Here is a 20305-nt window from a genome sequence, read left to right on the forward strand (position 1 = left end):
ATTAGTGATTTTTTCATTATTAGTGAGTCATTAGTAATTTTAAAGAGCCAAATCCTTAGTGAGTTTTTTTTATCTTGTTTCTGGTTCTGAACCCCTAGTCAGGTATTTTTTTTCTTTTAAAGGTGAAAAAAATTGGCGATTTTTTTATTAGTGATTTTAAAGGGCAAAATCACTAGTGAGTTTTTGTGTCTATTTTATTAGTCAGTATATGTTCTGAGTCATTTTTCTTTTCTTTTTTTTATCTAGTTAGGGGTTTAGTTGGTTAAGCCAATAACGATTGACATGGCACAAAACTAATTGGATGACTTTCTTCAAAAGTTAATCGCAGGAATAATGACGAGTAAGCTAATCTACATATATCATTTGCCTTGGCACTTTGTATGTGTGGGGGAATGTTATGGTGAATAGAACACATTTGAAGAATCGTTTGCGTCGATCATAATATTAACACCTTCGTGTAAAATACCGCTGACTTGGTGCATACCTTGTCATTGTCGGCGTGATAGATTATCTCAACTGGTATATTGATAGCGGGGTATAATGAATTCTAAGTAGGGAGTAGTTACAAGTATGAATTGGTCTGTTGATAAGCATTGAACGTGATTTTCTTTCATCACTTGCTAAATCAGCAAGTCAGGTTTATGTTAACAAACACAAACTATGATAGAGCTGATTTCAAGGAAGACTGAATAAGATTTGGCATTCCCTTTACCTTTGATTAAATAAAAAAAACATGTTTTTTAAACTGAAAGTAAGGAGCGACATTAAAACTTAAAACGAACAGAAATTATTCCGTACATGAAAGGGCTGTCCCCTCCTCAACGCCTCGCTCTTTATTCCGTATCTGAAAGGGGCTGTCCCCTCCTCAACGCCTCGCTCTTTACGCTAAAGTTTTACTGTCTAAAAATTTTTTTTTTAAAACAATAAAAAACTTTAGCGTAAAGAGCGAGGCGTTGAGGAGGGGACAGCCCCTTTCATATACGGAATAAAGAGCGAGGCGTTGAGGAGGGGACAGCCCCTGTCATGTACGGAATAATTTCTGTTCGTTTTAAGTTTTAATGTCGCTCCTTACTTTCAGTTTAAAAAACTTGTTTTTTTTATTTAATTTCTGATCGTTTTTTAGTTAATGCAGCTTTTATTTGCATAAAAATTTTACTTTTCTTTTGCTAAATGAATGTCTTTACAAATTAACTTACGTAACTAACTTCTATATTCGTATATTTTTCTTCTGGCAAAAATTCAAAGTTGCAGATTTTTGCAGATATGAGCTTGAAACCTATGTAATAGGGTTTTCTGATACGCTGAATCTGACGTTGTGATTTTCATTAAAATTCTTCCACTTGTAGGGGATGTTTCCCCCTCTTTAAAAAATCGAGTAAATTTCCTCAGGCTTGTTGCCTTTGATGAGTAATACTAAACTTAATAAAATTTATATATTTAGAATCAGCATTATAAACACATTCTTTTGATACATTTATTGACATCAAAATTCCGTTTTTAAAAGTTTCGATTACTATTGAGCCGTATCGCTTGTTTTTTTATTGTTTTTTTTATTACGTATATGTTATTACGTATATGAGGGGGTTCTGCCCTTAGTCAATACCAAGCTCTTTACGTTAAAAGTTAAAAAAAAATTTGATTCACAAACCCCTGAATCACAAAGGCCGTTTAATTAGAAGAGAGAGCTCTTTTGAAAGCACTAAAAAAAAACTGTAGCTTAAAGAGCGAGGTATTGACTTGGAGGAGACCCCCCTCATATACGTTATAATTTCTGTTCGTTTTAAGTTCTAATATTCCTTCTTACATTTCAGTTGAAAAAACTTGGTTTTTTTTATTTAATTTCTGATCGTTTTTTAAATAATGCTTGGAAATCCGGCGCCCCCTTCATAGAAATGTCCCTTACCCCAAAGAAACATCCTCCACGGAAATATTCTCCAGAGTAACTCCCTCCTCTAGCCCCCCTCCAGAAAAAATCCTTCCTGAAAATGGTTGTATACTTCCCAATAACCAATAAATAATGCTGGCAAGTCCGGCGCACCCTTCATGGCGATTTCCCTTCCCCCATGAAAACTTCCTTCATGAACAGATCGTCCAACATAACCCCAACCCACCCTTCCCTCCCACTAGCAGAAAAAAAACCTCCTGAAAACTTCTGTATACTTCCGAATAACCAATACTATATGTTAACATTGGGTAAAGTTCATATCTTTTAGCCCTCCCTCTGGGTACTTCGGGGATTAAGTCATCCCAAAAGACATATTTATCATATTTTCGACCATGCTGAACAAAATGGCTATCTCAAAATTTTGATCGGGTGACTTTGGTAAAAAAATAAGCGTGGGAGGGGGCCTAGTTGCCCTCAATTTTTTTTGGTCAATTAAAAAGGGCAATATAAATTTTAATTAACTTTCCAATTAGCCCTCTTACTTGTTTCTAGGACCACTGGGTCGTTCCTAACACCCCGGGGTGAAAAAAAAAAAAAAAAAAAAAAAAAAAAAAAAAATAAAAACCCAACCGGTTTCTTTATTCGGGCAAAAAATGGAAAATACCAAACTTTTTTAGATATGAGCTTGAAACCTCTACAGTAGGGTTCTCTGATACACTGAATATGATGGTGTGATTTTCATTAAGGTTCTATAACTTTTAGGGGGTCTTTCCCCTTTTTTTGAAAATCAGCCAAATTTTCTCAGGCGCGTAACTTTTGATGGGTAGCTCTAAACTTGATGAAAGTTATATATTTGAAATCAGCATTGAAATCTGATTCTTTTGATATATCTATTGGCATCAAAAACCCGTTTTCTAGAGTTTCGGTTACCATTGAGCCGGGTCGCTCCTTACTAACAGTTCGTTACCACGAACTGTTTGATCCTTGACTTCTTATACTTTCTCATTCTCTCCACCTATATCCTCCTTCATCTCTCCTCTCTTTTGATTTCCATTATGAATGAATATGGAATTGTAGGACATAAAAAAAACTTTCAACTTCGTCTGTTTAGATCGGAGCTTAGCAGATTGATCGGAGATCGAAGATCAGATATCTTTTGAGAGATAAGGATATGAAAGTGGTTACTTCGAAGGAGGTGTAGTCTGGTCTCGTTCTTAAGTACTACGAGCAAGAATTGCTTGTCTTTAAACAGATATAGGTGTTGAGAGGTCATTGAATAGTTAGAGTATGTGTATGAAACAATTTTTAACCTCGGAATGGCGGATATTCCTTAAAATTCTGTAAAATACAGTAAACAAAATAAAAAAAAATACTTAAAAGAACGCTTTTATATCCAAGTGAAGTAAAAAAGAAAAACATGTTTTGTGCTATAAGAATTTCAGTTTTTCTTGGTAGCAAAAAAATCACTCGTTTTAAAATAATTAAAATTTTTTGAAAGAAGAATTTTACGAAAAAGAAGATGTTTTTTATAGTTTCGGTTTCAATAGAAACCGAAACTATAAAAAACGGAATTTTGATTCCAATAACTATATAAAAAAAGAATTGAGTTTTTATGCTGAATTCAAATATATAAGTTTCATTAATTTTTATCTTACACATGAAGGGTTACGAGCCTGAGAAAATTTGCCTAATTTTTAAATAAATGGGTAAACACCCCTAAAAGTAATAGAATCTGAATGAAACTCACACGATTAGATTCAGCATATAAGAGAACCCTACTGTAGAGTTTTTAAGTTCCCATCTCCAAAAATGTGGAATTTCGTATTTTTTACCAGATGAATGATCGTGGATGCGTGTTTATTTTTTTTTTCTAGTAGTGATCATATCGATCCAGTGGACCAAGAACATCGAGAAAGGGCTCATTCTCACGGAAATTAAAAGTTCTAGTGCCGTTTTGAGTGACCTAAATAATTGGAGGGCAACTAGGTCTCATCCCACGCCACTTTTTTTCAAAATCATCCGATCAAAATTTTGAGATAGGTATTTTATTCAGCATAGTTGAGAAGCCCAGTAACTATGTCCTTGGAGATTTACGTGACCCCCCACAGCCCCTGGTAAAATGTCTAAGTTATAAAATTTACCTGTTGTTTACGTAAATTATTAGTCATTGTGAAGTATGCTTGCATTTTTCAGGTGGGGAGGAGAGGACGAATTTTCTGGTGGGGGGATTTTTCACGGGAAGAATTTACCAAGTAGATGGAAGTTTGCAGGGGGTGATCTTTTCATGGGAAATTTTATACTGGGGGATTCGCCAGAATTATTATGGGAAATGTCCTGATATGTCTTGCTTTCTCTTTACCGACTCAATTTTACAAATGAACATGTTAAGGGTAATTGTCCGGGGTAATTTTCACCAGGACTGAATTGTCGAGAGGATATTTCCATGGGGAGGGTATTTTTCCGCCAGATTTCCTGGCGTTATTTAAAAAAAAAGAAATTAAATAAAAAAACAAGTTTTTTCAGCTCAAAGTAAGGAGCAACATTAAAACTTAAAACGAATAGAAATTATTGCGTATATGGGGGGTTCTCCCCCTCCTCAATGCCTTGCCCTTTAAGCTAAAGTTTAAATTTTGTCACATTTTTTTAAAACGACTCAAAAACAAGGGTCGTTTATTTGGAAGTAGGCTAAGCGATAATTGTATTTCGAACAGATAGGATAAAACCCGATTAGGTTTGCCCGGATAGTGATTGAACAAAGGCTTGATATGAAAATGAAGATTTAGGATTTTTTGGGGGGTTTAGGGGGACTAAAAGGTACCTAGGTTAGGTGAGGTATTTAATATATGATTTGCTTTACCCCCACCTCCCAGTGTGCAAATATATACCAGCATTAATGAAGCTTCACTTCTCACGTACTTACCGCTTTCTACATAAGTACCGTAACTTTAAAAAAAAGCCGAAAAACTTTGGCATGATGAGTGACGTATTGAGGAGGGGAAAACCCCCCTCGTATACGTAATAATTTCTGTTCATTTTAAGTTTTAATGTTGCTCCTTACTTTGAGCTGAATTTTTTTTTTTCCTAATGAAAGACATAGTAGCAGCCGCATTTGTGTTTACATCAACGAATTAGGTTAAAATACCAAGAACAGTGAAAGTGAAATATGATTGTTTAAGTCAGTTACGTGAATTATTACACAACGCTAATTATCCTTAAAAAAGAAAAAAAATAATTTTAAATAAAAAGACCTTCCTAACCAGTTCTGCAGTTTTAAGTATTAGTAGGTACCAAACAAAAAAGAAAAAGAAACTTGAGTAAAAAATCAGTAAATTTTTTTAAATATGTGGTACATTCAGATTAAGAAGGTGTAACTTAACTTTGAACGTGTAATCATCTTTGGGAATCAACATATTATTTATCTTGGAATTTTTACAGATGGGAAACGGGGTCAAAATTGACTATATAGTTTTATTCATTTGTCCCATGGTTCAATGTGGCATCACTGACTAAAATATGGTAATGCCTCAAAAACTTCATAGTTTTGAAACAACCAAAAGAAAATATTCAAAAATCTTGGTTTTCAGGCATGAATTGACGTAAGAAGAATCTGAGGGGTTGAAATTAGTTTTATTTTAATCGCACTGGTGCTTTAAACCGTCTAGTGTGTTTATGCTCAATTCATTCTACCAGTATTTGTCGCTAAAAATGCTACAAATATCTAATAAATATGCATAAGTTAAATTATTGGATTTCTACAGGTCCACCAAAGGCACTCAACTTAGTGGCAAGTCAAACAGTTTTAGTGGAGAGAGGACAAGATGCGACATTATTTGGTGCTTTTTGTTCAGATCCGATTCCACAAACTACAATGTGGGAAATAAATGAGGCCGAAACCCTCGAAGCTGGGACTGGTAAAGGTCGATTTGTAGCGGAGCCTTTAAGCACAGTAAGTATATCTGATAGGCTATTATAGAGCTATCTGGAAAAATTATTTAAGGTCAATAAGCTCACTGTAAGGGCTCCAGGAGAGGGCTATTGTCTAAAAGCAAATATTGGTACTTATTAGTAGCCGATAAACACGCGGGGAGAACCGCATATAGAATGTTAAAGATCCTAATGAAAAACAGATTTTAGCTGCATACTGAGGTATTACTCACTATGTGAAATATATTTAAACGTTAGTTTTTTGGTGTTAAAGGGGCAAAAAAGGTACCTTGGTTAGGTCATTTTAGGTTAGGTTATGTATTTAATATATGCTATGCTTCCTCCCCCCTAATTTGCAAATATATATCCCAAATTTGTTCATAAACTATTATATGTTCGTCCTATTTTGTTTTATTTCACTAGCATTAACGAAACTTCACTTCTCGAGTGTTTATCGGCTACTGAATAAGTACCAAAATATTTTGCTAGAACAGCGTTTTATTACTCACAAAAAATTCTTCATTTTTGTACATTTTTGATCTGCTAGGTAAAGGAAGGGTTTCTAGCTTCATTTCGTTTCTTTTGTTCTCTGTTGTACAGCCATAAATGAAATAATTCTGTTCTAGACGGGATTTGATTTTTATTATTTCTAATTTTGGGATATTAGAAAAGAGTGAAGCTTTTTGACATTCAGAAGTTGAAATATGTCTTTAAATCAGTTTTTTTTTAACTATCCAAGCAATAATATTGCTATACTAGAAATTTTAATACTATTTGGAGCCTAAATAGAAAATACATGAGCCTCACAATCAGTTGGTTCTTTTATTACACCTTTTGTAAACTTTCTGAACTTTAGTGCTATGGTGTTAATAATTCAAATAATTCAAGGGGGGTTCAACAATCCCTTTTATGTATATCATGGTTTTTACGTATGTCAATCATTTAACGTATCACAGTTTTCCTGTTTATGACTGTTTTATTTTTCGTCCCAATGGTAGTTCTAGGTTTTGCGGTTCAACTTACATATTTTTTATTTTCGATCGTACAATCATAAAAATTGACTAGTCCGAGATACATGTATGATAGCACATGCGATTGCCATTGTTTCATATACAACTCATCAATTTATCATAATATCAAATACATGTCTAGCTCCATGCTTACTAAGATCTCCTGAATTGTGATTCGACATTGTGATATAGCCATCACAGTTGAACCAATCCTCACCATCTCTTAGGATCCACATAAAGGTGAGCATTATTGTGACTTTGCTACTACATATCAAAACTGATATTGTTAAAATTCACCACAGGTGCATAATTGAGGGGGGGGGGCATCAAGCTGTTCCTAAAGATTTTGCCAAGCAATTCTTCTTATAATTGCTCCTACTTTGTTTCCTTTAACATGCCTGTTTTGATGATCTTTTTTCAGTTGCAGTTTTTGTTTTAGCTGTTGTAGTTTATTTACATATTATTTTTTTTTCGATATAGCCTACTATCGTAAAAATTGACCAATCCAAAATATCTGTTTGAACATATTCCGAATAGCTACACTTGCTGTCCATTTCTATGCAAATCATCTGTGTATCACAACATCAAATACATGTCTATTATCACACTCACGAGGATCACCTGAATTACAACCGGCATTTTGATAGGTTCATCACAGTTAAACCAATAATCATCATTGCTAAAGATACACAGAAGCATGAGCATATTATAATTTTACCTTTGTGTATATCAAAACTGACATGGTTAAAATAAATCCGTCAATTTTTCGCACGCTTTAACTCCATTGATTACAAGCCCTCACAATCTTTGACGCATCGTTTTCAGTTAATTGCAGTTGAGGCGTTGCTTCTGATGAAATAGTACCATGGAACCATCAGCTGCTATGATTAATTTTAAAGCAAGGTTTGACTACATCACAACTCGTGCTTTTCTCGAAGTATTTTGGACAGTGAAATATGATTAAGAACGATTGCTTGAATTGATTAAGGGGAGACTTACACAGCGATATGTACCATAAAGTTAGAAAAATCGAGAACTCAATTTTAATGAAAAAAACCGCTTGATAAAGTTTTGGTAGTGGTGGGCGCCAAAGTAAAAAAAAAAAAAAAACAAGGGCGAAAAATCGGCAAGAAATAAGCAAAAAATTGTGACACCAAACAGCGCATGGCTCTTCTTGAAGGTGTAGTTGTGTTCAGGAACCAACAGATTGTTAATATTTGTTTTTTAAACAGACGAAAAGTGTTGTCAAATTAATTAGTTAGTTTTTCTTGTTTATTTTCTTGGTTCAACTTGGCAGCACCGACAAAAATTACTACCCTCAAAGTTCCATGATTTTTAAACAACGAAAAGAAAATTCTTCGAAAAAAAAACTGGTTTTCAGATATGAAAGGACCAACGATGGGTCTAAGGGGCAAAAAGTGCTTTTACTTTGGATGTCCTTGGTACTTTTAAAATGAAATTTCAACTTCAATTATATTTTTTGGAAAGTAACTTTTCTAGTTTGATTTGTTGGAAAATCATAGTTTGTTTGTAAAGGGATTCTTATAGAGTGTAAATCAAATATTTTTACACTGATTAAAGGATTTGAACCGTCATAAGCAATTGTGAACAAAATGAACCTTTAACTCTCGGCGTTGAAATGCAGCTTAGCCACTGTACAGGGAAATATTATCACGGTGCAATCAGTATTCTACTAGCTCAAAAGCCAACCAAGAAAACTTGAGCCACAAACTTCAACCCAGCAAAACTCGACAAGCAAAATTCACTCTAAATAATATTCAACCCATGCAAAACTCATCCAGCGCAAAACTTAACAAAGTGAAATTCAAATCAGCTGTAGTGAACAAGGCAAAATTCGAGCCGCAGAAACTTTAACCCCTACTATATTCACTCCACCAGCACTCAGTGTACACAGACAGTTGGGGATACAGACTTAATGTTTAGGGGATGCAACAACAAAACGTGGGCTCTGTCGTTTGCGTCTTTCACCCCTCCATATGTAATAGTGAAAATTCCAGCCCTCTTTAGTGGAGGGGGGCAATTGTACCTAAAACCACCCCTTGGATTTATCCCTGCTGAAAATACGTCCTTATTTCAGCTGAATCTCTGCACTGCTGGAATCCCTGCTGATTTCGTTTCCGCTAAAATCACAAAACAACCAAGAAGTAATAAGCTTTGAACTTAACGGTAATGCCTTCATTAAGATGTCATTCATCCAAGGGGGGGGATGAATTTCCCTATTCCAAAAAATGTGAGGATTGTATAACGGTAATATTAAAAAAAAAAAATTTATATCTCCGTTAAATCTAATACAACCGAAACTAACTCTAAATTTACTAAATACTGCATATTTGAGATCCGATAAATTAATTTAGAATCTCAGTTACTGTCGATGAAAAAGGTCTTTTTTCTATTTCATTATATCATGAAGAATCTTAAAGTAGAATCCTTACTTTTTCTAAGGAAGTTTGTTATCTCTTAGTAAGATTTCCTTAGGTTTTCCTAAGATAAGGAAAACGCCACTGACTCGAATCTCACCAAATCAAGCAAGGTTTATCTCGAAAAGAAGATCTACTTAAATCGATTAGATGGGGCTAAAAAAAAATTGTCACTAGAGATTGACAGAGTCAATGATGCATTAGAATTCTATCGATGCTTCCAGTTTACTGAAAAGCCTCCTTCACACCTATTGAAAATCAGAGCACATCTTATGGTTCTGCACTTTGCCATTACAAACTGATAGATTTAATATAATTTCAATCGAATAGTGATAATGTGTTTTTGCTTGAATGTCAGCCATTATCAATTATTGAAAAAAGAAAGATTTAAAGTCTTTTTTTGTATGATCGTCTGTCAAATGGACTAGAGTAAATTTAAGGCTCTGGGACGACAATTTACCGTTTGCGGCAATTTACTAACCAATTTTGGGGATTCTAGCAGCTACCCAGAATTGCGAACTACCCAGAACTAAGCAACTACCAGGAATTGAGAAAATTCAAATTTCATTGGGCAACTAAGTGAATTTCTTTGCAATTTATGTAAACGACAACAATAACCATGGAAGAAACAAAAATTGGGAGTAATTGTTTATTGAAAAGCAAACAACCTTCGATGGCAAATTGGATTGATCTTCACTTGACAATACGGGGTCAAGGGTTTGGTCTGAGCTGGCACAGGGCTTGGACTTCCTTGAAGATTATGCATTAGTGTCTCCATATACGCAAATAAGAAGAAGAAGATGAAAAGTCAGGAAACAAACTATTGAATATTCTAAAAGAAAGAAAAAGGGAAAATTAAAAACTGAATTTGAATAAAATCTAACAGTTTCTTCCTGTACATAACGGTTTTTTCTAGTTAGTAAATAATTATGTTTTTAGCAATCTAAAATCTTAAAAAAAAAAACACTAGTCAAATTTCCCCTTACAGAGCGGTTTAAGAGGCAGCAGTCCCCTTGTATACGTAACGATTTATGTTCATTCTAATTTTTGATGTTGCTTTTTACTTCTTTTTCAAAACCTTTCAAAGTCAATTATAATATGTACATTATTAAGATCAAAACAAAAAACCTTGTCCAGTTTGCAGAAATTTATATATTTTTTTTTGTCAAAAGCTGTAACAGGGTGTTTCCATGCAGCATACTGCAGTCTCCTTTGCCTTTTGGCTGTGGTTGGGATTTAATCGCTAGCTGCAGAGGGAGGTCTATAAATCCTCCTTGTACAGAGCGAGAGATTTTCATTGTTTTTATGACTAATATTCGTTGAAAAAAAAAATCATAAATACAAACAAACACAACTTAAAAACAATAGGGAAATTTTTTCCAAGACAGTGCAATTTAAATCGGTGAATATTTCGGCCCTATGTCCAAGGGCCGTCTTCAGTACAACATTAAAGAAAAAATATATATATAAGCAACTTACATTAAAATACGAAGTTTAAAACTAAAAATGCTTTTAAAAACCTTTAAATATTCACCGATTTAAATTGCAGTGTCTTGGAAAAAAAAATTTCCCTATTGTTTTTAAGTTGTGTTTGTTTGATATGGAAAGGCAGTGTGGTCTTCGTCAATATTTGCATCATAAATACACTCTAAGAATTTACATTATTAGTCCTATTTAACGATTTTTGAAACTTGAATCATCAGCAAAAAACTAGTTTTATTCACGCTCTACAGCGGGAATGCAGTTTTTGGTCATTCAATCAAACCAGTTCATGGTTAGTAATTTATTACTTTAAAAAAAGCCGTGACAAAGAGTCAAACTTTAGCTTAAGGAGCAGAATATTGAGGAGGAGACAACCCCCTCAAATACGGAATAATTTATGTTCGTTTTAAGTTTCAATGTTGCTCCTTATTTTCTGTTCAAAAAAACTTGTTTTTTAATTTTATTTGTAATAGTTTTTCAAATTTTTGTTCGTTTTGATTTTTAATGTTGCTCCTTACTTTCAGTTGTAAAACTTGTTAATTGCATACATTTTTTTTCTTACGTAGAAATTTTAGTTGACTTTAGAATACAGTTGCTATACTTATAGAAGGTATTAAAGAATGAAGTTATAAATAAATATCTTATCTCATATCTCATCTCATCAGTATACATTTTTCACTTATTTTTTCCCTCTTTTCCGTTTCCAAGTAAGTTTCCTGTTCTCCAATTTCTATTCTTATCAGGTTTGTATTACTAATTAGCACCTAATTAAAGTATTTTCTGAGACTTGACGCATTCCCAAGAGACGTGCGTGTAAATGTCTTTTAGATGGGGTGTGTTTTCAAGAAAATTAGTTTGAATTATTAACAGGTATCAAGACATTTCTCAAACGTGAGAAAGTCTCCATCTGGTTTAGAGAAACCAAATAACCAAGTTGTTGTATACAAGGAGATGAATATAGCCTACTGTACAAATTTTGATTAAGTTTGAGCTATTGAGAAAATGAGTTAATTTGGAAAGTTCTGGAGCTTCTATTCAACGGTTCCTAGAACTGGGAACTTGCTTAGGTCAAATATAAAATATAGTAAAAGACGAAAATATTGGAAACCTCGAATTTATATTGGCATTTATCCAACTATTTTGATTTACTTCATGAGAGGTTACTAACTGTAAAAACAAAATATCCTAGTTATATCATGTATAGCTCACCTGGTCGAGAGTTAATGTAGATGCGTGTGCACATGGGGACCTCTGGGCCTGCCCACCTGAAGCCGTAAAGTTTCCCGAATTCCTTAGTGTACTGCTTGTTCAAAATTTTAAATTAAAAGTGAACTTTTTATTATCCAAAGAGAACCTCGGGGCCCAGCCCCTTCCCCAAAATCCTGAATTTTAGGAAATTCCATGACATTTATTGTTCAAAGGATCAAGTAGCCTAATATTAGTTTTATTTCCTCCCCCATAGAAATTTTTTTGCAAAGCTGCGTGAATGTAGCGCTTGTTTTTATGCGATATATTACAAATGTGATACGTTTTATGCAACGTCTTCATCGTTGATATGACACGGGATATGTGTCCAGTCTATGTTTATCTAACTAAACATCTCACTGATGTGATCGATTTGTTAGACCTGTTGATTTCTCTTCAAATAAACTGGTTCATTACCTTTTTTTTTTTTTTTTTTTTTTTACTAAAATGCTACCTTGCCTTAGCACTGAAAAGGACGTTGAGTCAGAAAATTAAATTCTGGAGATGTCAGTGATTTTGCGTTTATTTTTGCCTCCCTCTTCCGTTTCAAAAATATAAATCACCCTCATTAATTTAACCCATAGTGCAAAATACTCTTTTCAAAAAGCCCAGCCAAATTTCAAAATGTTTCTCCTCCCCCCCTTCCAAAATCTACCAAGCATGCCCGTTAAGGTAATGTTTGCTCTGAAATAAACAATTTTTCGACAATCCTGCAGATCTAAATTGTAGAAAAAGGACAAAATACTTATATTATTGGATTCATCAGTCACAGATCTATCCATTCACCGAGCCAGAATTAGGATATTACTTGTATGTTTTCTAGAGGAAGATTCTAAACTTGCTAAGAAAAACAGGGATATTTTTTTTTTGTTCAACGACTTTCAACCAATTTTCGACATATTTGCAATCTAAATCAAATGTATACACCAAATTTCAAAAACGTAATTCGGCAAAAGAACATAGTTGAAAGTCAGCTATGAAATGAAATGTATATTTTTTTTATGTATATAGGAGAGCAGAAAATAGAATATAACAAATTACGCAAGAAACATAAACCTTAAGTGAAAATATAAAATTCGTTTTTTTATCCCATTCCTTTCCAAAAATTCCGAGCATGCCTATGAAATGAAGTACGATCGCAAAAACTGCCCTTTTGTTTTAACAATTTGAAAAGAATTGGAAATGCTGCATGCTGCGTATATTCCCGTCCTACAATTACATTTGTCTGGTATAAGATAGACTAATAAAAACACTTGGAGTCAAAAAGTACAGACAACTATCTTAGATTATTGCCATTGATTTCTCAAGAAAACTCAATCATCATAAAACATTCTAATAGATTTTATGAGAGATTTAACCATTTAAAATTTTATACGGTCGGTTTTATTATTTATTTTTGTTTGTTAGACATCTACCCTCGCATTCTCATTGACTAAAATGCTCATTCGCCACTTTCAAATTCATCCTGTATTAGTCTCGCTTTTTAGAAGCGACCCATAGAAAGGACATAGCTTTGTTTTTGGTAATATAAAATAAATTAACTTATGCAAATTGAGAATAGAAATTCTCATTGTTTAATTCTTCCGTGTTTAATCTAAGATTACGCCCCAGCTTTCAACCAAATTCTTAATATCTCACTTAAGTCTGTTTTACATGTTTTCCAATTAGCAAAACTTGCCGATTGGAAAAAAAAACTTCAAAATTAGAATTTCATAACTGTCAAGGATTTTCCTTCCAAGATTTTACTTCTTGTCAGCGTAATACTCTTAACTCATTGTTTCCATGTTCCTTTTTAGGGTCGCTTTTTAGAAGCGACCCATAGAAAGGACATAGCTTTGTTTTTGGTAATATAAAATAAATTAACTTATGCAAATTGAGAATAGAAATTAGTATGTTAACTGGTTTTTATGCTAGATTTTTGGGAGTTTTCTTTTATCTTAGAAATTTGTTCGAAAGCATTCAGACGCTAGTATGGTAAATAGTTTGATAAAATTTTGGTCACTATTTACATTTTTGATTTCCGTTAGGTCTCGACAAATCTTCAAATAGTATGTTCAACAGTTTGAGCATAATAAGTGCTATCTACCCTGAAAGCTTTTAAAAAGATCTTGGACCCCACCCCAGCCTCGAAACTTCTAAGACTTTCCCAAGAATCCCTTATATTCTATCAAATAATTCGCTTATTTTTAGTACCGTTTTTGATATTGTGTGTCCATCCGGCCCAGTAACGTATGAGGGAATTATTTCCGGGGGGGGGGTAAAAAGCCTGAATTATGCGACAATTTGAATATGGAGTGTCCAGAAGTTTAGAGAGATTTATTATTTCGGGAGGGGAATGGGCTCCAATGTCCCTTCTTTGATGACGTCCCTGCCCCCCCCACCACATATAGTTTTGCGAATTCCGCTTTTATTTCCGCACTGGAATTGACTAAAGTGCTTATTCGCCATCTTCAATTTCACTCTGTATTAGCTTCGCTTTCTAGGTACGACCCATGGAAAAGAAATAGTTGTGTTTTTGGCGACATATAATTAATTAACTTGTGCATATTTAGACTTTAATTCAGTATGTTAAACCGGCCTCTTGTGCTATATTTTTTGAATTTTGTTGTTTTCTAGGGAAATAGTACGAAAGCATTTCAGACATTAATGTGGCAAATAGTTTAATAAGCATTTAACTTTTGCTTTTTAAAGTTGTTTTCTAAGTACTTCGTTTATACTTGGACTCGCCTTCGGCAAGGTCGAAAGGGGTACGATTGGTTTCTGCCAGGATTGTAATAAATCAACAGATTCTTAACGGAAGACACAAGTTTACGGGCCACCCTAAATATGAGGACTTAACTTAATATCCTGCTAAGTCAAGATTTTTAAACAATATTAAAGGAAAAAGAGTGATAATAATCAAAGATACTTCACAAGAGATGCTCTGAGCCTCTGTCCGAATGCTTCCTAATAGAGAAAAGAAAAATAATATAGAGCTCTTGTAAAAGCTCAGTAATCACGAAAAGGAACGTGCTGAACATTTAATGTAAGGTTTCGAAAGTAGGGCTTATCGCAATAAAAAAACTGCTGGATCTGAGGGTGAACTGTATTTGCAGGGCTGAGAATTAAAGAATAAGGTTTAATCGCATCCTTGTAGATAGTGTATTTAAGATATAAATAAAAATGACATCGCTAAGTGGAGTGGTGGCGAGAATAAGTAAATATTGTGGGATGGTTGGTGGTGGGGTGTAAAATTTCTTTTAAATACCGATTCCTCAGTGCAGCTGAAGCGACAACTCTCAATATATTCATGAATCGTGTTCTAATTACGGCTGGAGAGCTCTAATGTAACTTTTTTCGGTACTTATGTATTAGCTGGTACCCACGCGAGAAGTCAAGAATGGTTAATGCTACTGAAATAAAACAGAGTATGATGAAAATATAATAGTTCAGAAACAAATTTGGACTATATATTTGCACATTAGTGGATGGGGGAAAGCATAGCATATAGATAGATAACGTATTTAAAAGCCAAAGACCATATACATGAGTATTCAATCAACTAAATAAAAATAATGAGCTTCAACTAAACTATTAAAACAAGAAAACAAATTTATACAAACAACTAAAAGTTTCTTCTCGTTATTTTTTAACTACAAACTTTTCCTTAAATTCAAAACTTCCTCAAGGTAGCTGCGAACTGCCTGTATCAGGGTTTTGCCCTCGACTCAAGAATACCAGAGAGAGAAGGGGCGTCCTTTCCAAAAAAAACTCTCTCTTAGGCTTGAACGCTGTATTAAATACGTAACCTAACCTAGTTACCTTTTCCCGCTAAACCCCAAAAAACAATAGTTTAAATATCGTAAACGCAGTGACAAAGTACGCAATCTAAAACATCCCAAATCTGAATTTCGGATTTTATTTGGTATGCTTGTCGGTAATTATAATTTCGTTATTATAATTAGTTGGGGCAATATAACGGGAGGGACGATTAAACCTAAAAATAAAAAAAAAATCGGGAACTTCAGGTTCTGTCATTTCGGATATCTATGCCTATACCTTTTTGTTTCGGAGTTCCATCGTGGCAAAGCATGATTTGAGGTCGAAAATTAAAATATTTACTCTAACAACAAATGGTACTCCTATATTAAACGTAGGCTACTCTTTTATATACTGCTAGTTTGGTTAACGCTAAGGAAATAAAATAAAATAGGATGAATATATAATAGTTTAGAAACAAATTGGGCTATATATTTGCACGTTAGGGGGGGGGGGGGGAAAAAAGCATCGCATATATTATTACGTAACCTAACCTAGGTACCTTTCCCCCCTCTAAACCCACAAAAACAACAGTTTAAATATCGTATACGCAATGAAAACCACCGCTATACATTGTATTACTCTATAGCGGTGTCTTGAATTAACCCGTCAAAAACGGTTTACTCGTGACCGTTTTACATTGCACTACATAAGAGAGTACGTTTAATACAGGAGTACCCAACAAATATTGAAAAATACATGAAATACGTTTATGTGTGCAAACTCCAAAAGATACTTTGATCATGATATTATCAGTAAAATAAAATAAAGTTAAAAACAAAGCTTTCTTCAAATAAAAGTAAAGAACGACGTTAAAACTTAAAACGAATAGAAGTTATGGTACTCTTGCATTATATGGGCCTTTACAAGGAAACTAGTCACGAAAAACCCGTTTTTGACGTGTTAATTCAATACACCGCTATAAAGTAATGAATACTTAGCGTGGTTTTCAATGCGTTTACGATATTTAAACTGTTGTTTTTCGGGGTTTAGGGGGAGAAAAAGGTACCTAGGTTAGGTTACGTATTTAATATATGCTATACTTTAACCCCCTCCTAATGTTCAAATATACAGCCCAAATTTGTTTCTAAACTATTATATATTCATCGTATTTTATTTTATTTCATTAGCATTAACCAAACTTGACTTTTTAGAAAGGCCCATATAATGCAAGAGTACCGAAGTTATCCTGAATTTGAGAGAATCTGTTCCCCCTTTTAACCCCACCCCTTTTCTCACTAAAGTTTGAATCCTGTCTTACCCCTCCCCCCCCCCTCAATGCTTCAAAGACGAAAGCTTACTGCAAGAGCACCATGACAAACAATTGTCTCATAATACCTTTAAAATAGAAGGGCCAAATATTCGTATTGGCTTTAAATAATAAAGAAAACTTAGTATTTTTTCTGCGCTTTAAAATGCAGCCATTTAAGCATTAGTTGGAATTCAGTTTGAAGAGTGGGGAACAGGGTGCTAGTCTTTACAGGATAATTTCCGTTCCGTTTTCAGTTCTATTGCGCTCTTTAGTTCTATTTGAAAAAAAAGGTTTTAATCAAATAGTTCGTGGTAACGAACTGTAAGTAAGGAGCGACTCGGCTCAATGGTAACCGAAACTCTAGAAAACGGGTCTTTGATTCCAATAGATACATCAAAAGAATCAGAATTCAATGCTCAATTCAAATATATAAATTTCATCAAGTTTAGTGCTACCCATCAAAAGTTATGGGGAAAGACCCCCTAAAAGGGGGAAAGACCCCTAAAAGTTATAGAACCTTAATGAAAATCACACCATCATATTCAGAGTATCAGAGAACCCTACTGCAGAGGTTTCAAGCTCCTATCTACAAAAATGTGGAATTTTGCATTTTTTGCCAGAAGAAAGATCACGTATGCGTGTTTATTTGTTTTTTTTTGTTTTTTTTTCTTTCCCCAGGGGTGATCGTATCGACCCAGTACTCCTAGAATATCGTGGGTAGGCTCACTGGAATGGAAATTAAAAGTTCTAGTGCCCTTTTAGAGTGACCAAAATAATGGAGGGCAACTAGGCCCCCTCCAACGCACATTTTTTCCCCAAACTCATCCGATCAAAATTTGGAGATAGTCATTTTGTTCAGCATAGTCGAAAATATGATAACTATGTATTTAAGGATGACTTAATTCCCCGAAGTCCTCGGGGGGAGGGCTGAAAGTTATGAACTTACCCAATGTTCACATATGGTATTGGTTATTGGGAAGTATAAAGACGTTTTCAGGGGGGATTTTTTCTGGAATTTGGGGAGGGGGGTGTGTTGGGGGTTATGTGGGAGGATTGTTCCATGAAGGAACTTTCATGGGGGAATGGACATTGCTATGACGGGGGCGCCAGAGTTCCCAGCATTCTTTAAAAAAAGACCAGAAATCAAATTTAAAAAAATAAGTTTTTCAACTGAAAGTAAGGAGCAACATCACAACTTAAAACGAACAGAAAATATTACGTATATGATTTGGTTCACCCCCTAGTCAATACCTCCCTCTTTAAGCCAAAGATGTTTTAGTACTTTCATAAGAGCTATTTATTCTAATTAACGGCCTTTGTGATTAAGGGTAATTTTTAAAGAACAAAATTTGAAATTTAGCTTAAAGAGCAAGGTATTGACTAGGGGCGAATTCCCTAATATACGTATTAAGAGTATATGAATATAGAAGTTCGTTACGTAAGTTAATTCGTAAGTTACGTATATTTATTGCTAATAAAAACGTTCGTAAATAAAATTAAACAAGTTTCGAGAAAGTCATTTAACCTAATAAAAGTAAAATTAATATTAAAATTTTGTTGTAATTATTCATGTACGGTGAGCCAAAATTCAAAACCTGTATTAACTCAAAAACGATCAAAATTAAATAAAAAAAAAAGTTTTTTTAACTGAAAGTAAGGAACGACGTTAAAACTTAAAACGAACAGAAATTATTCCGTATATGAAAGGGGCTGTCCCCTCTTCAACGCCTCGCTCTTTACGTTAAATATTGAGTTTCTCACAACTCTATTTTTTAAACAATGAAAAAATTTAGCGTAAAGAGCGAGGCGTTGAGGAGGGGACAGCCCCTTTCATATACGGAATAATTTCTGTATTGGTATTTCTGTATAGTATTGGTTTATTGGAAAGCCATTTAGCACAAGAAAAGTAAAATTAATATGCAAATTTTGTTTTACTTATTCAGTGACGGTAAGCCAAAATAAAAGCTGCATTAACTAAAAAACGATCAGAAATTAGATAAAAAAAACAATTTTTTTAAACTGAAAGTAAGGAGCGACATTAAAACTTAAAACGAACAGAAATTATTCCGTATATGAAAGGGCTGTCCCCTCCTCAATGCCTCGCTCTTTACGCTAAAGTTTTTTATTGTTTTAAAAAATAAAGTTTTGAAACAGAGTCAACCTTTAGCCTAAAGAGCGGGGGGTTGAGGAGGGGACAGCCCCTTTCATATGCGGATTAATTTCTGTTCGTTTTAAGTTTTAATATCACTTCTTAATTTCAGTTTAAAAAAATGTTTTTTTATTTAATTTAACAGTAGAAGACGCAATTAACCTATAATTAAGAATCCAAGAATTTCAAGTTTTGTTAGTTTAAATATTTGATGCAAATGAAAAATATATAAGTTTGCTCTTGTAGCTTGGATTCAAGTAAATGACCTCACAAGAAGAGAGAAAATTGATTAGCTTTGTTTTTAGTATTTTGACATTGACAAATCTATCTTGATTTCGCATGAAAGTGAAACATTTTTTTCAGATGAAAAAACCCTCCTGCTATGAGGCGCGCCTTAAAATTCAAAGAGCAGAGTTGTCAGATGCCCGAATATTCCGACTTGTGGTGGAAAATGAAAAAGGAAGTGATGTCGTTGATGTAACTCTAAGAGTCACAGGTAACATTTTGTTCGGTTTTTAAATCATAAAAGTATGCTGCATTAAATTAAAGATTACCTGAGACATAAATAAGACAAAATAATGCCTTTTATTTTCATTTTCTGTCTATTATTTCTTTTAAAATTTTATTTATTGTCCCCTCTTTCAAATCGTAGCCTATATCTTTTCTTTTCATTCAAACTCAATGTCACGGACAACACATACTTTATTTTACGAACAAGTTCATGAAAGAATTTGCAGTTTCTTATAACACTTTTTGTTATATTATACTATATTATGCTCTGTATTAGGCGCAACATGTTTCAACAACAAGTTCTAGGGGTGTATAAATATTCAAAAGTTAATGGGAAAGTGTTTTACATTTTTTAGTTTACAATGGTTTATGTTTACTTGTTACAGTCTTACATGCTCAGTCTTTTTTGGTTGAATGTGTTTGTTGAATTTTCTAGGTGTTTGGATGGTTTGTTTTCTCTAACCGAATCATTACCTTTAACATATTTTACCTTAAACCCTCTCACATTTTCATGAAGAAAAAAACCGCACTTTCATAGGAAGACAACACACGGTGACCCAATCTGTCAGCTCGAGCTATGAAACAAAAATTTAGTTGCCATGTTCTAGCTTC

The 20305-nt window shown here is 33.9% G+C and overlaps 1 protein-coding gene across 1 annotated transcript in view; it reads left to right on the top strand.

Annotated features, from left to right (window-relative positions):
* LOC148950816 (kin of IRRE-like protein 3) overlaps positions 1 to 20305 on the top strand; it is a 156331-nt gene that overhangs the window by 92631 nt on the left and 43395 nt on the right. Inside the window, exons 9-10 of the mRNA XM_089090466.1 lie at positions 5644 to 5831; positions 19547 to 19679. Coding sequence (XP_088946592.1) covers positions 5644 to 5831; positions 19547 to 19679 — 321 coding nt within the window. The remainder of the gene's footprint in view (positions 1 to 5643; positions 5832 to 19546; positions 19680 to 20305) is intronic.

Source organism: Artemia sp. Qi Xiang Cuo, chromosome 6, assembly GCF_049724085.1.
Source record: "Artemia sp. Qi Xiang Cuo chromosome 6, ASM4972408v1, whole genome shotgun sequence".
In the NCBI taxonomy this organism is placed as follows: Eukaryota; Metazoa; Arthropoda; class Branchiopoda; order Anostraca; family Artemiidae; genus Artemia; species Artemia sp. Qi Xiang Cuo.